Genomic DNA, 18,687 nt, shown 5'->3' with positions numbered 1-18,687 from the left:
CAATCATTGAACACAGTGCTTTGTAGAAATTGATGTGTTTCAGAAAGGCAGGGCATTGAGGAGAAACAATAATGTACGGTATGGAGAAAATAATGGTTTTTTTAACCATAAACCGCGTGAAACAAATAACATTATTTTTAGCAACGTAATAGGGGCTCTATAAAAGTGGATATGAACAACTCTGCTTCTGTAAGAAATCAAGTATCCTTTTAAATAGTTTTTCTGTCAGGAAAAGAAAAAATATTGAAATTCAGATTTTCTAACTTCCCATTAGAGAGGAAGATGTTGCATCCGCGACACGGATGCAGGACTTATTCCCAACAGAAAACATTTTGATAACCCTTCAGCAATTCCACGAACATTTCTACTCCCGTCGAGCAAATGTATTTTTGGGACCGGTCTCTCTTCGGCGTGGCTGTCAGCCTTTATCAGCAGTTACCTGTGGAACAGGAGTCTCAGATAAAGGAAGTAATCCTTGATGAGTGAGCATGAGGCCAACAGACAGAGCTCATTTAGTGTGTCACTATCCATTATACAGGTTTTCTGCAAAAGCCTTGAAGAAACTGCCAAGCACCGTTATAGTTCTTCTCTGTGTCACTGATTTAAAACCAGTATGTTGTTTTATATGGGCAAGTACTTCTTTTTCATTTCACCACTGCATTTAAAATCCAGCACATTAAAGCATTTTTGGGGGATCCTGGCCAGCCTGACACAGCAACACCTGGCTCGACCAATGCTTCTGTCTACGTTCACAACAGCAGTTGCATGTTTCCTACCGATGCAGTGGCATATTTTGGACAAATACAAACTGCTTGGTTCGGTACGCATTTATTTTTATCCCATGCAATTCAGTCCATGCAACAAATGCATCTTCCCAGCTATGAGATTGATTTATCTCTTGGCTGTTTCAATATATGACACCTAATACTCTACATAACAGAACATTTGTTTGTGTCTATGCCCACAAAAGCAAACCCGATCCTTATTCGACTTCTCTAAATGAGCTTAAAAGCTACATTTGATGGTCTTCTCTGCTTTTTATGTTTAACAGCCCCATAATTGATCATCTGCTCACTGTTAATTGATCGTCTTGTGTTTTATTCAGGGACATGGCTGCCAGCATTGAAATCATGCAGCTGGACTTTGAGATGGAGAACTTTACCAGCCAATCAGTCACCAGAAGAATCAACTGGAACATTGATTACCGGGGGCAGACTCCGGTCTCGGATGCAGAGAAGGTGGTAACGGAATTGACAGTCGTGCAAAAGGACATCCAAGCCATCATTCCACTTTCAATGGTAAGACGTTTTTTCGAAATATTCAGTATTCATTATGAATTCTGGAATCACAAGATTTTGGGTCTGCTTGTAGGTTTTCCCAGAAACTTCCTCAGAACTTTTTTGCTTTTTTTGATCATTCTCTCAGCTACAAATAATAGTTTAACTCTTTCCCCGCCATTGAGGAGTTAGCTTGTCAATTAACCTCTCAACGTGCACTAGTTCGGGTGCGGGATGACGTCAGTTTTTTTTACTGCTTCTAACAATATCTATGGAGTTTGTGGCCCATTTTGTTTATATCTCCAGGACTCGTAGTATCACATAAGTCCGAGAAAGTTGATTGGGAACCAGTGATTCATTTTTATACCTAAAAACACATCGCTGTAATTCTTAAATGCTAATTCAGGCAAAAGCCTCTAAACGCCACCTTCATCAAATATATAAGATTAACAGAATGCACTCGGCACGCGTTATACGCTCATCAAATATTTGATTCAAATCTACTTACTTCCGGCCTCAAGCCATTCAGAAATACTGGTTTGTTGGCAGAATCCATTAAGAGTCTGATTAAGATTTCCCATTCAAGTTTGGTTTATGTAAAAGCTTACAACTTTCCCCATTCAGTCAGATATATAGCTGTCTACAAACATTAGTAATATTAACATTACTATACATCGTTTAAAAGATCTACGGGTTTAGCATCAGTGTATGGTCTCTGTTTTGAGATACATATGCTCTAGCATCATAAATGCAGTATTTTGTGACACAAGTCCCTATGACAACATGCAAAATATGAACGTGTCTTCCCTTGTTTTGATATAACAATCGAGAATTGAATCCAGTCTGTTTCAGATGTGTGAATAACTCATGAAATACGTCTTATAGAATACATCCAATGACCATTTTTGTCCACAAATGCGTATAATCCGTGAAATATAGATATATTGTCCGTTGTTTACATCAGATTTCACATGAACGTCTTGTAATAGAATATAATATACAATCTGAGGACTGTTTACGTCGTAACATTGTGTATGAGATTACACGACTCTCGTACAAACTGCGTTCAAATGTTGTTTTACAAAGTAGGTGGGAGTATAATACATAATATTCAAACAGCTCTGTCAAATATGGTGATGTCATCTGACTCGCTCGTTCCTCCAATTTCATGGAAATAATGATAGACAGAACGTGTAGCCAAAGATAACGAATCCAACGATCTTTGTGTGACGTTTTATTTTCATTTTATTTATGTGGAATCTGCATTTTATACGCTAACATAAGGATAAATAATAATACGAATGAACGTGTATGCATGTAAACAAAAGACTTTTATTTTGGGGTTGACTGGCACTTAGAAAAGGCACTAGTCTTACAAAAACCCTTGCAAGAACCTCATTTTTAGGCCCATGGACCTCAAACGTGAAACATAACTTCTTTAGACGTATGGCCTTGGCATCATTGCATTTTTAGGTTTCACACCCATATGTATCATTAAAGCAACACCAAAGAGTTTTTTTTACCTTAAAATAACGCTTCCAAAACAGTTTCAGTCATTCATCCACTCTAAACAGGGTGAACAGCACTTTCACATTCGCTTTGCAGCCCTCTATCGGCCAAAACCGCACTAAAGAAGTTTCCAAACGTCGGGTAGTGGTCCTGTAGTCCGAGTGAATACTACAAAAACTTGCTTTACGGCAGACCTACAATCCAATCAGAGCCAGCTATGCCTCAGTATTTATGACAGTGGGTAATGGACAATTACGCTTCTAACCTGTAGGGGGAGCAAAGAGCCAAAACTCTTTGGTGTTGCTTTAAGATTTTTAGTATTAAAAAAGATGTTATGCAAAAAAAAAAAAATATAATTACAATGTACTTCAGCCTCTCTAACTTTTTTTATTTTTAACTTAAAATAATTTTGAAACATGGAAAATGAAGCTCAAAGTATCTCCTTTCTAATGATACCATATTATGCTTATACTTTAAATGGTTTAGTAAAAACAACCATTTTAGTAAAATTAGGTATTTAAATAGTTTGGGCCAGTGTGGGGGTGCTTTTCAAGAGAAAACGCTTCCCAGCCAATGACGTGTTTTTCCGGCAATCCGTATTTCCTCTATTATCCACCAAGTGGCGCTCTTACCCCAATTATAAAACCCTTAGGGCAAACAGTTCAAACTGCATGTATGTTTTGATCATCGCTCTAAATCTTTTCTCTATCAAAAGTCCTTCACAAAAGGCAATAATCTCAGCTTTTTTGCTCAAATTTTTTTATTTTTAAAGAAACCTCCCAATATTTGAGAAGTGATAAAAAGAGAACAAATGAAGGTAGGATGAAATGTTTTTTGTTTTTTTGTTTTTTGAAAGCAGAGGGTCTGTTCTTTCATGTTTATATATTTTAAGAAGAACATTTTCTGGAAGGCATTAAACTTTTATGAAAATCATAAAAAATGCTGGCGCTGTCTTTTTTTTAAATCCACTGTAAGGGAATGAGTTTATAATCTTAGTAAGCAATATTAGATCTGGCAGTTCACAAAAATCTGAATGTCTCAGCAAAATCAGAATATAATTGTAAAATCTCATTCAGTTTATAGAAAAAAAGTATTGTAACTTCCCAATCTTCACTGTTTACTTCTAAAGGTGCAATGTGGGACTTTTAGGGGTGTCTAGAGGTGCGACTGTGAATTGCAACCAAAGGCTCATATATCATATCTTACTGTAACTTAATTTTTTTTTAAACACATTCAACTTGTTTTTAAAAGTTATGTCAACCAGAGGGGTCATTCCCATTCAAACTGAGGGGGAATGTGCTCCCTCGTTTATTTTTGTTTGTTTTTTTGAGACAAGTGGATTTTGCATGCAACCTCAAAATCAAAGAAGCGTCCTTTAATCTGTTATTTGTCTTTTAATCTGTTTAATATGCACAATATTATAAATTCTCTGCTGTATCCTTGTCACTTTTCAGAGATTTTTGCCGTTTTGATCATGTTACATTACTTAGCTGTCCTTAGCTGTCACTGGGGTATTACCAGGGCATATATATATACTTTACATATACAAGATTCTAATATATATACATACATACATACATACATATATTTGATTCCAATATGTACCCTAGAGCTACTAGCACTCTTTTTGTTCAGGACCTTTTCATGTGCCGAGAATAAAGCTCATCGTCTTCACATTGTTTCTCAGCCGCATTATCTTTTAAGAGCCTGTCTGAAAAATCCACATTCACACTTTTTCACAGCGAGACTTTTTAAGGTCTGTGGAAAGGGCTTGAAAGTAATCCACCGTATTATCCACTTACTTCAGAAGAAACTCCAGTATTCACCTATTAAAATTCATTCGGTGCAGTCGGTGTTAAAGCGTCGCCGGGGCCACCCTCCCCGTCATTTTCATGTATAGTCAAACTCTGGCATGATTCAGTACATGGGTACCAGGTGCAAAACAAGATACCCCTCCCACCTCCCAAAATCCACTGGTGTGTTTCAGAAGCCCTGCGCAGAATACAGCAGTTCAAATAACAAGAAGTGAATACAAAACTAGACGGTCATGAGGAAAATACTAAAATCTGCCACAGTGCAGGAGTCAAGACTTCAATTTTTATTTTCTTCAAGCAGAGACGCAGAGAGATGTACAATTTTGATATAAGTTACCGGTATATCACAGTTATAGAGTATGATTTGTTTCTTGGTAGTGGCATTCAAGAGATTACATGATTGGGCAAAACCCTGGTTAGTGCAAGATGAGTCATCAATTATTTCTCTTCTGTTTCCCAATATAATTTTTTACTCAAAGTATATTTGAGCATGCAAATAAAAGCTAACATGCATAAACTAAAAGCCAGAAAACTATCATTCGAATTCACAGGGTATATGGGGCTCCAATAGGATTTAATGCATACACCACAGGCCATGTGTGCCTGCAGTCTTTACGCATGAAAACGACCTTCTTTTTGAATCAAGTAAATGCTCTGAAGGATTTATTGTCATGGTCTTGTCAGACCTTCAGTGCTAGACTAAGGTCTGAGTACATCTGACAGGACCATGACAGTATTATGTTCTGTGTGGGGACACGTGGAGTCATATTGTGTATGTGGCTTCCACGTGTTCCCACGGTCTTGTCGCTGTCATGGTCTTGCCTGACCTTGGTATATTATTCAGGTCCTATTTCAGAGGGCAAGGTCATGGCAGCATTGTGTTTTGTGTGGGGACACGTGTGTTCACATTATGTATTTGTGTCACGTGTTCCCAGTGTCTCGTCACTTTTACCCTACTCCCTTATGTGCTCGTGTCTTACGTAATTAATTATGTTCACCTGTTCCCCATTGATGTCGTGTCTCTATATTGCCCTCTCGTTCTCTGTCGTGTGCGCGTTCGTTCTTCTGAATTCAGTGTGTGTTGTCCCGTCTTCCGGAATCACCTGAATCTTTCACCTGAAGAGTCTGCTTTGTTATTTTTGGTATCCCGTATTTGTTCCCCAGTTCTGTGTTTCATCACTACTGTTTATTTATCTCCTGTTTTTACCCCCTCGTGGGTTTTTGAGTTTATTTAAATAAATCCTCAGTTTTATGTTTTACATCATCTGCGTTTGGGTTCTCCCTTATTCCTGTCGTGACAGAACGAACGCGCCCAATTGAACCCAGCGGACAAGACAACATGCAGTGTGCGTCGGACCCGGAGTGGTGGTCCTCTATTTCGGGTCAGACGCTTTCCGGCAGTGGTCCCTTTCCACCGCAGAGGGAACTTCCCTTCAGAGACTATGCCCGGGCGGTAGAAAGCAGTAAAGGGTGTTACCCGGAGGTTCTCGCCAGTGCTTACCTGGTGGCCGGGATGAACGACCCTCCGCCGATTCGGGAGCGAGGGGACCTACTTCATCTGCCTTATTGGGAATTGGTTGACTGTCTCGACCGCCGACAGCAACCACAGAGGTCAGCCGGGACGGTCAGATCCAGTTCTCCTGCATCCAACCCGAGGGGCATCCTTACCGGGGCGATCAGGCTGGGGAGTTCGGCTTTCGCCTTTCCGGCACCGGAGACTACGCCCGCGCCCGGTCTCCGTCCTACACTCCCCGCATCCAGACGGAGGAGGAGGAGAACGAAGGATGCTTCGGATCACCCGCCGGCACAGCCGGAGTCACGTCACCCGCCGGCGCAGCCGGAGTCACGTCACCCGCCGGCGCAGCCGGAGACACTCACCCGCCGGCGCAGCCGGAGACACGTCAGCCGCCTGCGGAGCCACGGACACACTATCCTTCAACATCTCATCTGTTTGTTTTTGGGACTCATTTTAGTTACCCTGGATATTTTGCACGCCCCCCCTCCCTGATTTGTTGTTTCTGTTAAATCACCCCAACTCATTTGTCACCTATGTTTGTCTCCCGTTGTTGGTTGTTGTTGTTATTTCATGGGTGTTGTCTATTGTACAGTCTCTCGTTCCTCGTGTTTAATGTGTTGTTTTCATGGCGTCTTGTATCCGCCTTTTAAGGAGGGGGTACTGTCATGGTCTTGTCAGACCTTCAGTGCTAGACTAAGGTCTGAGTACATCTGACAGGACCATGACAGTATTATGTTCTGTGTGGGGACACGTGGAGTCATATTGTGTATGTGGCTTCCATGTGTTCCCACAGTCTTGTCGCTGTCATGGTCTTGCCTGACCTTGGTATATTATTCAGGTCCTATTTCAGAGGGCAAGGTCATGGCAGCATTGTGTTTTGTGTGGGGACACGTGTGTTCACATTATGTATTTGTGTCACGTGTTCCCAGTGTCTCGTCACTTTTACCCTACTCCCTTATGTGCTCGAGTCTTACGTAATTAATTATGTTCACCTGTTCCCCATTGATGTCGTGTCTCTATATTGCCCTCTCGTTCTCTGTCGCGTGCGCGTTCGTTCGTCTGAATTCAGTGTGTGTTGTCCCGTCTTCCGGAATCACCTGAATCTTTCACCTGAAGAGTCTGCTTTGTTATTTTTGGTATCCCGTATTTGTTCCCCAGTTCTGTGTTTCATCACTACTGTTTATTTATCTCCTGTTTTTACCCCCTCGTGGGTTTTTGAGTTTATTTAAATAAATCCTCAGTTTTATGTTTTACATCATCTGCGTTTGGGTTCTCCCTTATTCCTGTCGTGACATTTATAAATAACAAGAAAGCATTCAGAGAGGCTCATATAAGAAGTGTTTATAGGCACAACAATAGCAGAACCTATATGTTACATGCCAAGCGCATGACATAAGTGATTTAAGTGAGCAAATCTCACTTCATACACCCACAAGTGAACAATTTAAAGTGCTCTAACACAAGATACACACGTTTGTAACATAAACATGATAAATGGGACACGTGGCTTTGCATGGATAAACCATATACATCTATTATCACTTAGGGTGTACTCACTTTTGTTGCCACCCATGTTATTTTCAGAGGAAATGTAATTTTTATAGTATTGTCCCTTGAGAATATAAAATGTTTGCTGAAATGTGAGGGGTGTACTCAGTTTTGTGACATACTGTACTGTATATACACCATATATGAAACAGCAGGACTCATTATGTGTTCCTGCTTTTCCCCAGCAGGTTCAGTCCCCCCAAAAACCTCTCTCAACCTCTATTAACATGAGCAGCTCTTCCAATGGGGCAAGTGAGAGAGCCCTTTAACACTGACACACGATCAGCTGTGCACTTTCACTTGAAAAAGCTCGGGTTCGGCACAGGGGCCGGTCCTCCATCAGCACTCAGGGGGCAGAGGATGTGTTGGCTACATTGGCTTCACGGCTGCCTCCCTGTTCAATAGCGAATTATAAATAAAAAATGACACAGCCTGACACTCAGGGCTACTATCACACACTTGTGCACTCCACCAAATATCCACACACACACACACACACACACACACACACACACACACACACACACACATACTGATCAAAATATAAAAAACAGAAACATTTCGGTTGTGAGGTCTTGGTGGCCTTATTGTGAGATGCTGAAGCAGCCTTCATGTCAGGGCTGTAAGCTAGGGGTATTGGTTAAATTCAGTAGTGGACAATTCTTTTCTTATTAGCTCTGTGTGTTTCCAAAATCACGTGGCAAGAAAATGTTTTAAAGAATCTTCATGTAGCTTTTTTATACCATGACAGTTTATGGTTAGCACCATTACATCTAAAGCACGATCACAATAGGTACATATGACTCGAGTGCCTTATTTCAAATCACATAGGGGTGGCTTCCCGGACAGGGCTTATCCTTGTCCCAGACCAAAATACATGTTTGAGCTAGTATTTATTTTTAAAAACACCTTATACATGCATATCTAAACATATATCAGTGGCATTGTTTTGTCTTAAGATGCACACCAGTATTGATTTTATTTGTAAGGGGTTTGTTTGTAAAAACTACTTAAATGTCCTAATATAACTAAGGCCTTATCCTGGATTAATCTAAACCCTGTCCGCGAAACTTCCCTATAGACCACTTTCATGGTCTTTTTTATGTCTGTTTGCTTTAAACTTATAAAAAATGGTCCCTTTGAACAAGAAATAGGCAATAATGATCATTATTATTATTATTATTATTATTATTATTATTATTATTATTATTATTATTATTATTATTATTAATGATTATAATCATAATGGCAATGATAATAATAATATTAATAATAATAATTATTGAGTGTTAATATAATTAGCATTGGACACAGCTAGAGGCATTAGTTTGGCTATCAACTTGCCAAAACCAGAGCCATGGGCCAGAACTGATCTGCATTCCCAATGTTGGGCCAATACCCTTGCAACATTGCCTATGGTGTAAACTCGTTCTTTGAGAGCACAAAGTTTCATACTAACTATGCAGAAAGTATATTTAAAGTAAAGTTATTTTAAAGGCGGGGTGCATGATTAAAAAAAAAAAAAGCTTTGGAAAAGGAAGTCGGGCCAAGTACCAGAACACACTTGCAGCCAATCAGCAGTAAGGGGCGTGTCTACTAACCAACATCGTTGCCTAGGTTGCGTATGTGTGGGGCGGGTCTATCAAAAGAAGGTCCAGATTCTATTGGGGCAGGGGCCTGTTTGTTTAGGTGATTTCAAATATCAACATTAGCTTTCAGAGAGCATGCACCCCGCCTTTAATAAGGATATAAGTCAGTCTCAATCAACTGCAAACTCACATTCAGGTTCAGTTTCATACTGCTATGAAACGGCAAACCCAATAAATTCCCGGCTCCCATTCGATATCATGTTTCAAAAGTGTAGTATTACAAAAGTTAAATGAGTTTCATGTTAACTTTAAAAGGTTTGTATTTAAAGTCGCCTTGAACCGAAACTGTGAAATTATTCCGGGTGAAGCAGAATATCATGATCGCCACAAGAGGGCGGTAGTACAATTTGAAATTTTAATTGAAGTTTATGAGGACACATGAATTAAAAAAATAAAGAACATGCACAGATAAATTGTTTATAATAAACACTTATTCACAATATTACATCAAAAATATGCATTGTCTGTTTTGATTTCATTGGGGCTTTAATAGCAAGACACTTATGCTAGTGCATGTATCCTTGTTTAAATCAAAAATGAATTTCCTGCTGTTAAGCCGGCTGTGTATTCGTAGTGCAGTGCACCTGTAAATTGCTTAGGAAAAAAATGTTAAGTGCAGTCTCTCACCTCAACGGTGTCTTATATCAAACAGGCTGCGTCTCTTGTTTCCTATTGTGTGTGATAAGAAGGCCAGGTTTACCTTGCTGTGACTTCGTGTGAAGTGTTTAATGGCTCGCAAAAGCCACCTCGCTGTTATTTACGGCTGGCCCTGTCTGTATCCATCTGAGCCGCCTGTTTCACTCATCACAAGATCGCTCCACTCCTGCTGTTTGTCACTGTAAATTCTGCGTTGACACACAAACTATACTCCACGTTGCTTTTTCTATGACATACACAACAATGCTGTGTCACTAAACAATATCAGGGTGGTGATATGGGCAGTGGAAGTGTTATTTTTATTACTAAAAATAGTAAATGTAAAACGTTACCATTTGTATTTTTTTGCACCTATTATGCAAAATCCACTTTACAAGGTGTTTGGACATACGTGTGTGTTGGCAGTGTGAACACAACAAACCTACAATTAAAAAAAATCCACCAAGCCATTTTTTATCCTTATTAACCTGATAAGGAACACTGTGCCGTACACGGCACACCCCCCCCCTTGCACGTGAGGCTGCATTACGTCATTGTAACTTTGAAGCATTAAATCTTCAAAATATACGGTCATGCGGCACATCGTTGTAAAGCTTAGACTTTCGGGATTCCAATAAGCGCACACAGAAAGCATAATATGATTTTTAGCAGTCATAAAACTGTAATCTAGTTGTTAGTTACCTGAACCGGGCGGCGCCGATTTAGGATATTTACTTACCTTCAAAATCTTTCCTTTATCCGCTTCGGTGAAATTGTCCAAAACAAATTGTTCATAAATCCCCAAAAGTCCAAGGAAATGGAATATCCAAGCCTTTTAATCCAAAACGATTTGTTCATCTCACAATCTTGAAGTTTCTGACCGAATTACGATATAAATAGTGTATACAATAAGTTCACTAACAGACATTCGTTCGAATCTCACTTTTCATTCATGATTTATAATGAATATATTCGGATGTCATGTTTATTGTGCAACGTCTGAGGAACAAATGCGCCCCCTTGTGGAATTTCAGCCGTTCCATAAGAGGCTACACTAAAGCAGTCTCATTAGACATGCTGTTTTGATTCTCTTGTTAATATGATGTCACACTGATAAAGCCCCGCCCACAGCCACTGACTGGTTAATTTAAGAAGCATGTAAATATGTTGATCATTCATTACCATGCCATGTATTGAAATAGTAAACCATCTGATACCATCACTGCACTCTTTCTGCAAGGGACAAGAGATACAAACTGTTTCTTGGTCCTTAAAGAAGATCCACATGAATTTCACATCACACGGGATCACTTGGGTAAATGTGAAATTCATGTTTTTTTTTTCTCTCTAAGGGAGACTTCATTTCATTGCTGTAGTCTCTTCTGTTCTTAGTTATTATTTATCTACAATAAAACCAGATCTAAATGAGATTCCCTTTGCTATGAGTCCCAATGTGTCCGCCGCCATCTGTTTAGCTTTTTAGCTTTTTGCTTTCTGTAGCAGAAATGGCAGCAGCAAGTGATGCACAAAAGGTTTTCTGAACATAAATCGAATGAATTAAATTCTATAAACGTATCGTTGACCTTTAAAGTTTACCTTGCATATGCAGGAGACGTCAGGTTAAGAATTCAACCGGTCAGCTGCAGAACGAAAGCTTTTGCATGGCCCATAAGGAATTTTATTTCTTCGTACAAGTACCCAAGACCATTTAAACACTGCATACAGGAAAGCAACTAATGCACTTTTAAATAAAAATGATGAAGAAGCTCAATTCAGCTGGGAGTATGTGCTTTAATTCTGAGCTAATAACTCATTTGCTCCATGGCCAGATATTAAATAGATTATAATTTGTGAATTTGAGTCGAATGTTTATGACCCTTCTCATGCTGTGACTTCTCCGTTTGATGAAAATGAGAACAAAGAGACAGTTGTGTTTTAGATATTTTGCTTCAATAAGTTGTAATACAGATTGAGTAAAAATCAGTTAATCATTTATACTTCATACTGATATCGTCACAAAAAATGAATTTTTTTGACAATTATTTTCCCTCGAATATGCAGTTTTGATTGAAGCATTGGGGAATGCTGGCTAAATAATCTTTCCTTTTTTCCTGAGGGCCACAAGGGAAATAATTTACAGTTAGTTGTGCAACATCCCTGCAGCAGTTCTGACCAAAATAATGAATAGATTTTTGCTGGAAAGCAATTGTGGAGCCGATGTGCTCTTTAATTGGATCCGGCTTTGAAGTGTAATTGAAAGCATAGATTTATTTGCATGTGTCATCCAACAGGAAAACTTTAAATTACTAAGCTGAGGAAGCAGTATTTTAAAAGTTAATCCATAGTTGGTGTGCCGTAGATCTGCTACAGAAGTTGTATGGGACAGGGCCATGCACAGACCTTTTGAGGGGCATGTGCTGAAACTGAAAAAGGGCACCCCCTCCAAATAAATATCACTTAATAATCATCTTAATAGCTTTATATTTATTCGCTATTAATGATTGAAAAAAATCACTATTAATGAATGAAAAATGACATTTTATGATAGCTTGGCATTATACAGTGCAAACGATATCTGCCCTTTTAAGTTGGCTTTAACAATTTACATCCTGGGTGTTTGTCTGTATTAGGCCTATTTGTAGTCATGTGTTTGTGAAGTGCTCTTGTGAACTCGCTCTTATTTAATTGTAGAATATATAAATTTTAATTTTTTCCTCTGCTTACATAAAGTTACATTAAAATATGTTTGAAGAAAAAAAAGGTATTCTGTTTGTTTTATAAGCTCATTTTTATTATTTGGTTAACATGTTTGTGTGATTGATATGTGATTGAGAAGAGGGGAAATAGGAGATTAAAGATCAAAATAGGAGATTATACTATACTATAGCCATACCATTAGCATATTCAACATGTATCTCTGCCTACCTGGCAAAAACTGTGCTGAGGACCAGGAACCTTGGTCTTTTGAAGGTGCAAATAACTGCATTACTAATAAATATACTAAATACTAAATAGACTTAACTCTATGCAGTTTTTTAGAATAAAAAGTTATGAACCAAATAATCATACAACAATCATACAACTCCCTTGACTAATTCAATGCATAAGATACATGCATATACAATAAATTATATCCAGATTGCATACTATAATGAGTGACAGGGCAATAAAATGTACATACTTGTATCCTTTACACGTTTTTCGTCTCTATCCAGTTTTCCCAACTGGGCATCTGATGTCTAAGACCTTTCTAATCTGATATGTTTTTGGTGTTAATGTAGGCTAGACATTTTAACGATTTTAACGATTGAGACGCGTCATGCAAAAAAAGCGGTAAAAACCCGACCGTGCATTCCGTATTGTTGTCACGGGTGCCCTTCACATGGGTGAACACTTGTTTAAAAACTGCTCGCGCTTTGTCAAAAACTCAATTTGGTCGCAGTTTGGAGCTCTTAGTGCCCCCTGATTGCCCACTCGACCAATCCCGTCTATGGATAATTCGGCTCTGCTCAAATTTATAAAACATGCGCCGTTATATACATACTAGTGTTTCTTTCGTAATGAGACAGCATTGTACTCAAACAACAAGATACTTATTTACCGTTGCAAGACGTTCAGCTGCCTCTGACTGCTGTGGAACTTCAGCTCGCTGCACTCAGGGGGCGGAGTTAAGAGGTTTGACAGACAGTTTGAGCGGATCCAAAAATATTTAGTTTTTTAATAATTTTACTTGATAAATATATTTGTAAAACACACAGACAGAGGTAAATGTTTAACAATAGCATTAATTTATATATATAAAATAATAATAATAATAAAACACCTCCAAAAAAGGGCACTTTGGAGTGTAAGGACAAAAAGGGCATGTGTTCTGCACAGGTTGAGCCCTATCTGTGCACGTGCCTGGTATGGGAATTCACTGATGGCTTCATTAATTGTCATTGTCCAACTCCACAAAATGTAAAGGATGTGTTGTTTTCTTGTTGAGTTTCTCATGAACATATTTATACACCTTTTTGTTGACTGTCTACTCTATATTGTGGTTAATAGTGTTCATAAAAACATGTTTACATGTTTGCAACAGTTTTGCTATGAGCTTTCTATTACTGCACTTAAATAAAAGATGGAAGCAGAAAAAATTCCCAGTTTTTAACTTCAACACCCTCTTAGCTACATGAATCAGACTGCAGTCTATAGTCTTTTTTTTTCATTTCAGTTGGGGGTGTTGTGCTTGTAATTGTTTTAAGTGGGCGGCATTGGCAGCCGTGACTTACTTGGCGGCCTACACTCTTGAAAATAAACGTATACAGCATCACTAAAAGTATATAGCATCACTGCAAAGAACCATAGATAGCACCTTTATTTTTTAACTCATTCCCCGCCAGCCTTTTTTTTTTAAGTTGCCCGCAAGCATTTTTTTGTGATTTTCATAAAAGTTTCACAAAATGCCTTCCAGGAAAAATGTATTCTAAAAATATATAAACATACAAATATATCAAATGAAAGAACAGACTCTCTGCTTTCAAACAAACATTAAACAAACATATAAAAAAATTTTGTAATAAAAATTCTGCTTATAAACTTTATTTTTTGCAAAAAGCTGAAATAATTGCATTTTTGTGAAGAAAATTTTGTTAGAGATCAGTTTGGAACGATTATGAAAACATACAAAGAGTTAAAAATTAATAAATACTTTTTTTTTGCTTCAGTTTTTTACAAATTGTGTGAGTGCATCTAGTGGATAATTGCGGTATTACAGATTAACATTAAAATTCATCAGGAGCATGTTTTTTTATGCAAATGTTTTCTCTAAATAGACTAGATAAGTCGTCAATGGCGGGCTAAGAGTTAAAGGACAGCGCGTCGTGAATGTGTGCACTTCCATGTTTTCCCTATTTAAAGACTGTTACATGAGTATTAACATGAGTAAGTATGGTGACACAAAATAAAACGTGGCGATTTTTTAAGCAGATAAGAAATGAGAACTATATTTTATGGCGGAAGAGAACTTAGTTTGCAGCGCTTCGACCTCGGCCTGTAGTAACATCATCACCTTTAAGCTTCACTTTTGTTATTGTTTTTAAAAAGGGGGCCTCTAGTGGTGAAATCCTACATATTGTGCCTTTAAATGGGCATGTTTGAGTTCAGGGGTCTAAAAAAGCTTTTAAATCAGTCAACCAGTCCTTGTCCTGTTTGGACATTTATCTTTGAGAGGACAAAAACATGGCTTTCAACTTCATAAGGCTTATATGTATACACTGACTTTATACTACACAAACTGACTTCAGGGCCTTTCTGAACATTCAGACTCTTTGTGCAGTGAACTTGTACTAACCTACTGACTCATCTCTCTCTCTCTCTCTCTTTTTTCTCTAGGACACTGAGATCATCAACACAGCGGTTCTTACTGGCCGAACCGTGGCTATCCCGGTCAAGGTGGTTTCCATAGAGATGAACGGAGCAGTCACCGACGTCTCATCCTTTGTGCAGTGCAAGTCATTCAACGAGGAAATTGTCAAGGTATTTCACGGCCAACGCCGATAGGTCCACTCAAGCAGGCCTTAAAAATCCTCGAAATGTATAATGAATTGTAGAAAAATCACTTAGGAGAACATAAAATGACCATCAAAACCTCATTTGAGTGAAGTTCATATATGCTCCTGTGGCCATAGCCTTCCTGATCCCCTAAAGGGATCATTGGCTTTTCAATCTCAGACAGTTCATCAAAAGTATTTAGCGTCGAGCAGTACGACATCTCTATATCCGCTCGGTAGCAGCGAGCGTGCACTTGACTTGTGTTTAATATTTCCAAATGAAGAGTCCCAGTGAAAGCAGCGCAGTTGGGCATGGAGGCTCTTATTATAAGACTAAGTGAAATGACTTGGGCATCCAGAGGATCAGTAAATAGAGTCTGGACTCAGGGGGGCAATTGAATTAAATACAGGAATGAATTTCTCATTTCAACTTAACCACAAGGCTTGTGAATTGGATTCTAGGAATTGCCGAGAAAAATCTTTTTCTCTTTAGCGGACCATTCAACCACCATTTATGTAAAGACAATACATTCATTATGTAGATAGTGAACTATTTAAAGGACAACACCACCGTTTTTCAAAATTTGTACTATGTTTTTACCTCATCATAGACAAATTAATACATACCTAACTTTTTCAATGCGTGCACTTAATCTTTGTACAGCGCGTTGTTAATGTGTTAGCATTTAGCCTAGCCCCATTCATTCCTAAGGATCCAAACAGGGATAAATTTAGAAGCCACCAAACACTTTTTTAAGCGGATAGAAAATGAGAACTATCAGAAGAGGACATAGTTTGCAGCACTTTGACCTTGGGCACGGTAATATCGATGAAAGGTTTTGCGATGATGTTACTGCGTGCCGAGGCCGAAGTGCTGCAAACTAAGTGCTTTTCCGCCATACAATATAGTTTGCTTAAAAAATCGCCATGTTTGATTTTGTGCCACCAAACTTACTCGTGTAACTACTCATGTAACAGTCTTTAAATAGGGAAAACATGGAAGTGTTTGGTGGCTTCTAAATCATCCCTGTTTGGATCCTAAGGAATGAATGGGGCTAGGCTAAATGCTAACACATTCACAACGCGCTGTACAAAGATTAAGTGCACGCACTGAATAAAAAAAAACAGTGTAGTTTTACTTTAAGTCTTTCCTCGCCATTGACGAGTTATCTCGTCAATTCAAAGAAATAATTTGCATAAAAATCATGTTCCTGATTGATTTTAATCTGTAATACCGTGATTATTCACTAGATGGCGATTATCCACTTACCCAATTTATAAAAATGTTTAAACTCTGTGTATGTTTTGATAATCGTTCTAAATCTAATCTATAACAAAATTCCTTCACAAAAATGGGGCTAGGCTAAATGCTAACTTTGTTTGTTATGATCAAAAAACATATTTGTCTAAAATCAATGGTTATGCGGAAGGACTTGAACAGAAACGTTCATCTTTCATTGTGCTTCAATTCAAGAAATCGCTAGCTTAGAGGGAACCTGTCTGCTATTTTAATTTACGTCTCGGCGTTGGCGCAAGGGGACCGTTGTTTTTCCTGAAGGCTCGTAAATACAGACCAGAAACCTTCTCCAATCATTTCCACAATCATTTTCTTCTGTTTTGTGGCACGACGAAATCCAATTCAACTGTAAAACTGTATCTAAAACCTAGAGAAATAATACAATTCCTGGGAGTGTCCGTCTGCGGAGATTGAGATCTGTAAGCTATCTGAGATGGGGCCAGAGGGCACGCATTGTTTATCTGTTTTAAGATTCAAAATAAACGTGTGTGCTGCAAAGCCCGGGCAAAGCATTAGCTCTGGTGTTATTGTGTGGGTTTGCTCGGCCACCCGGGCCATTGAACTTTGGAGGCTAATTCAAGATGAGCCCTTCAAGCTGAGACAACATGAGTCCTGACAGTTCAATAAAACGCTCGGCGCTGTGCCGAAAAAAAGCGTCACACGGAAGACAAAGGTTACAGGCTCCAGTAACATCTTATTCAAAAGGTAGTCTCGAGTATCTGTTGTAACAGTGCTTTTTTCCCTGGAGCACAAGCTTTTACTTTAGGACAGACAGGGTCACCATGAAGGATGGGTGCATGCATGACTGTGACAATGACATCATATGCTAGATGCATGTGACAGTGACATCATATGATAGATGCATTTTAATATCATATTTTCGGGTTCTGATTTTAATTTGATGGTATCGTCTTGTACACTGCCAGAAAACGGGTACAAAACTGTACCTTTTATGTCGCAGGGGTGAGTACGTTTTGTACCTTTACCTATTGTTACAGTAGATACAGTTGATAACATTTAACTGGTACATAATTGGTCCTTAGGTTCACAATAGGTCCTTGGAGTATAATATTTTACCCCAGAAAGTACAACATTTCAATGTGTTGTACAAAATGAACCTTTAAGGGGAACCACCCCAGCGACAGTGTATATAAGTCTGTAAGATTTGTACCTTTTGTATAATGGTACTTATTTGTGTTCATAGACACACAATCTGTCCTTGCATAATGTTAAAAATAAGCGATTTCATTTGATTTCCTATGGTGATGAAATACACATGTGAAATCAGATTTGAAATAACATACCGCATTTATTTTTGTTAGAAGCCTCCTTTTATCGGTCATAAAAATAACAATAAAAATAGTTTACATTAGCTTACAAAGACGTCTGTTGCACATTCCCCTCTCTATCACATTTAGCACATAATAAAATCCAACCAAATGTGTCCCTGGTACTGATAAACATCTGGCTACTATAACAGCCTCAATTTTAATTTTCAGCCGAACATTTCTTTTAACAATAGTGTGGGCTGAATGATGAGACCCTGTGGAGCTTTGTGTTTGTGAGCAGGAAACTGTAAACAGTCCGTCCCAGTCGATCGTACATCTCTAGGCTCTGGTAGTCACAGTGGCCATCTGAGACCAAACATTCCCCTTACCAGAATTAACATTGCATATATTACCAACACAAAAACACACATATTGCCCTGTATGAAAAAAAGAACTTATTTATTACTCAGTTTTACTTCTATATAAATGCAGTTGAGTTATAATTTAAGTGAAGTATAATAACCTAACGCTTTTTGGTTTTGGCTCAGTCATTCAAAAAATATTTGAGTTTAATTAATTATATTTTTACACAAGCAACACACACATCTCTGCTACAAATGAACATTTGAAGTTTGTTTC

General features: G+C 38.4%; 1 protein-coding gene across 2 annotated transcripts in view; it reads left to right on the top strand.

Moving 5' to 3' along the window:
- tmem132e (transmembrane protein 132E) overlaps nt 1-18,687 on the top strand; it is a 438,602-nt gene that overhangs the window by 391,537 nt on the left and 28,378 nt on the right. For both annotated transcript variants that reach the window (XM_065284226.1, XM_065284225.1), the window contains exons 4-5: nt 1,106-1,298; nt 15,326-15,469. In XM_065284226.1, coding sequence (XP_065140298.1) covers nt 1,106-1,298; nt 15,326-15,469 — 337 coding nt within the window. The remainder of the gene's footprint in view (nt 1-1,105; nt 1,299-15,325; nt 15,470-18,687) is intronic.

Source organism: Paramisgurnus dabryanus, chromosome 5, assembly GCF_030506205.2.
Source record: "Paramisgurnus dabryanus chromosome 5, PD_genome_1.1, whole genome shotgun sequence".
Taxonomy (NCBI): domain Eukaryota; kingdom Metazoa; phylum Chordata; class Actinopteri; order Cypriniformes; family Cobitidae; genus Paramisgurnus; species Paramisgurnus dabryanus.
Note: the sequence above shows the minus strand (reverse complement) of the source record. Positions and strands in the feature narration are given on the sequence as shown.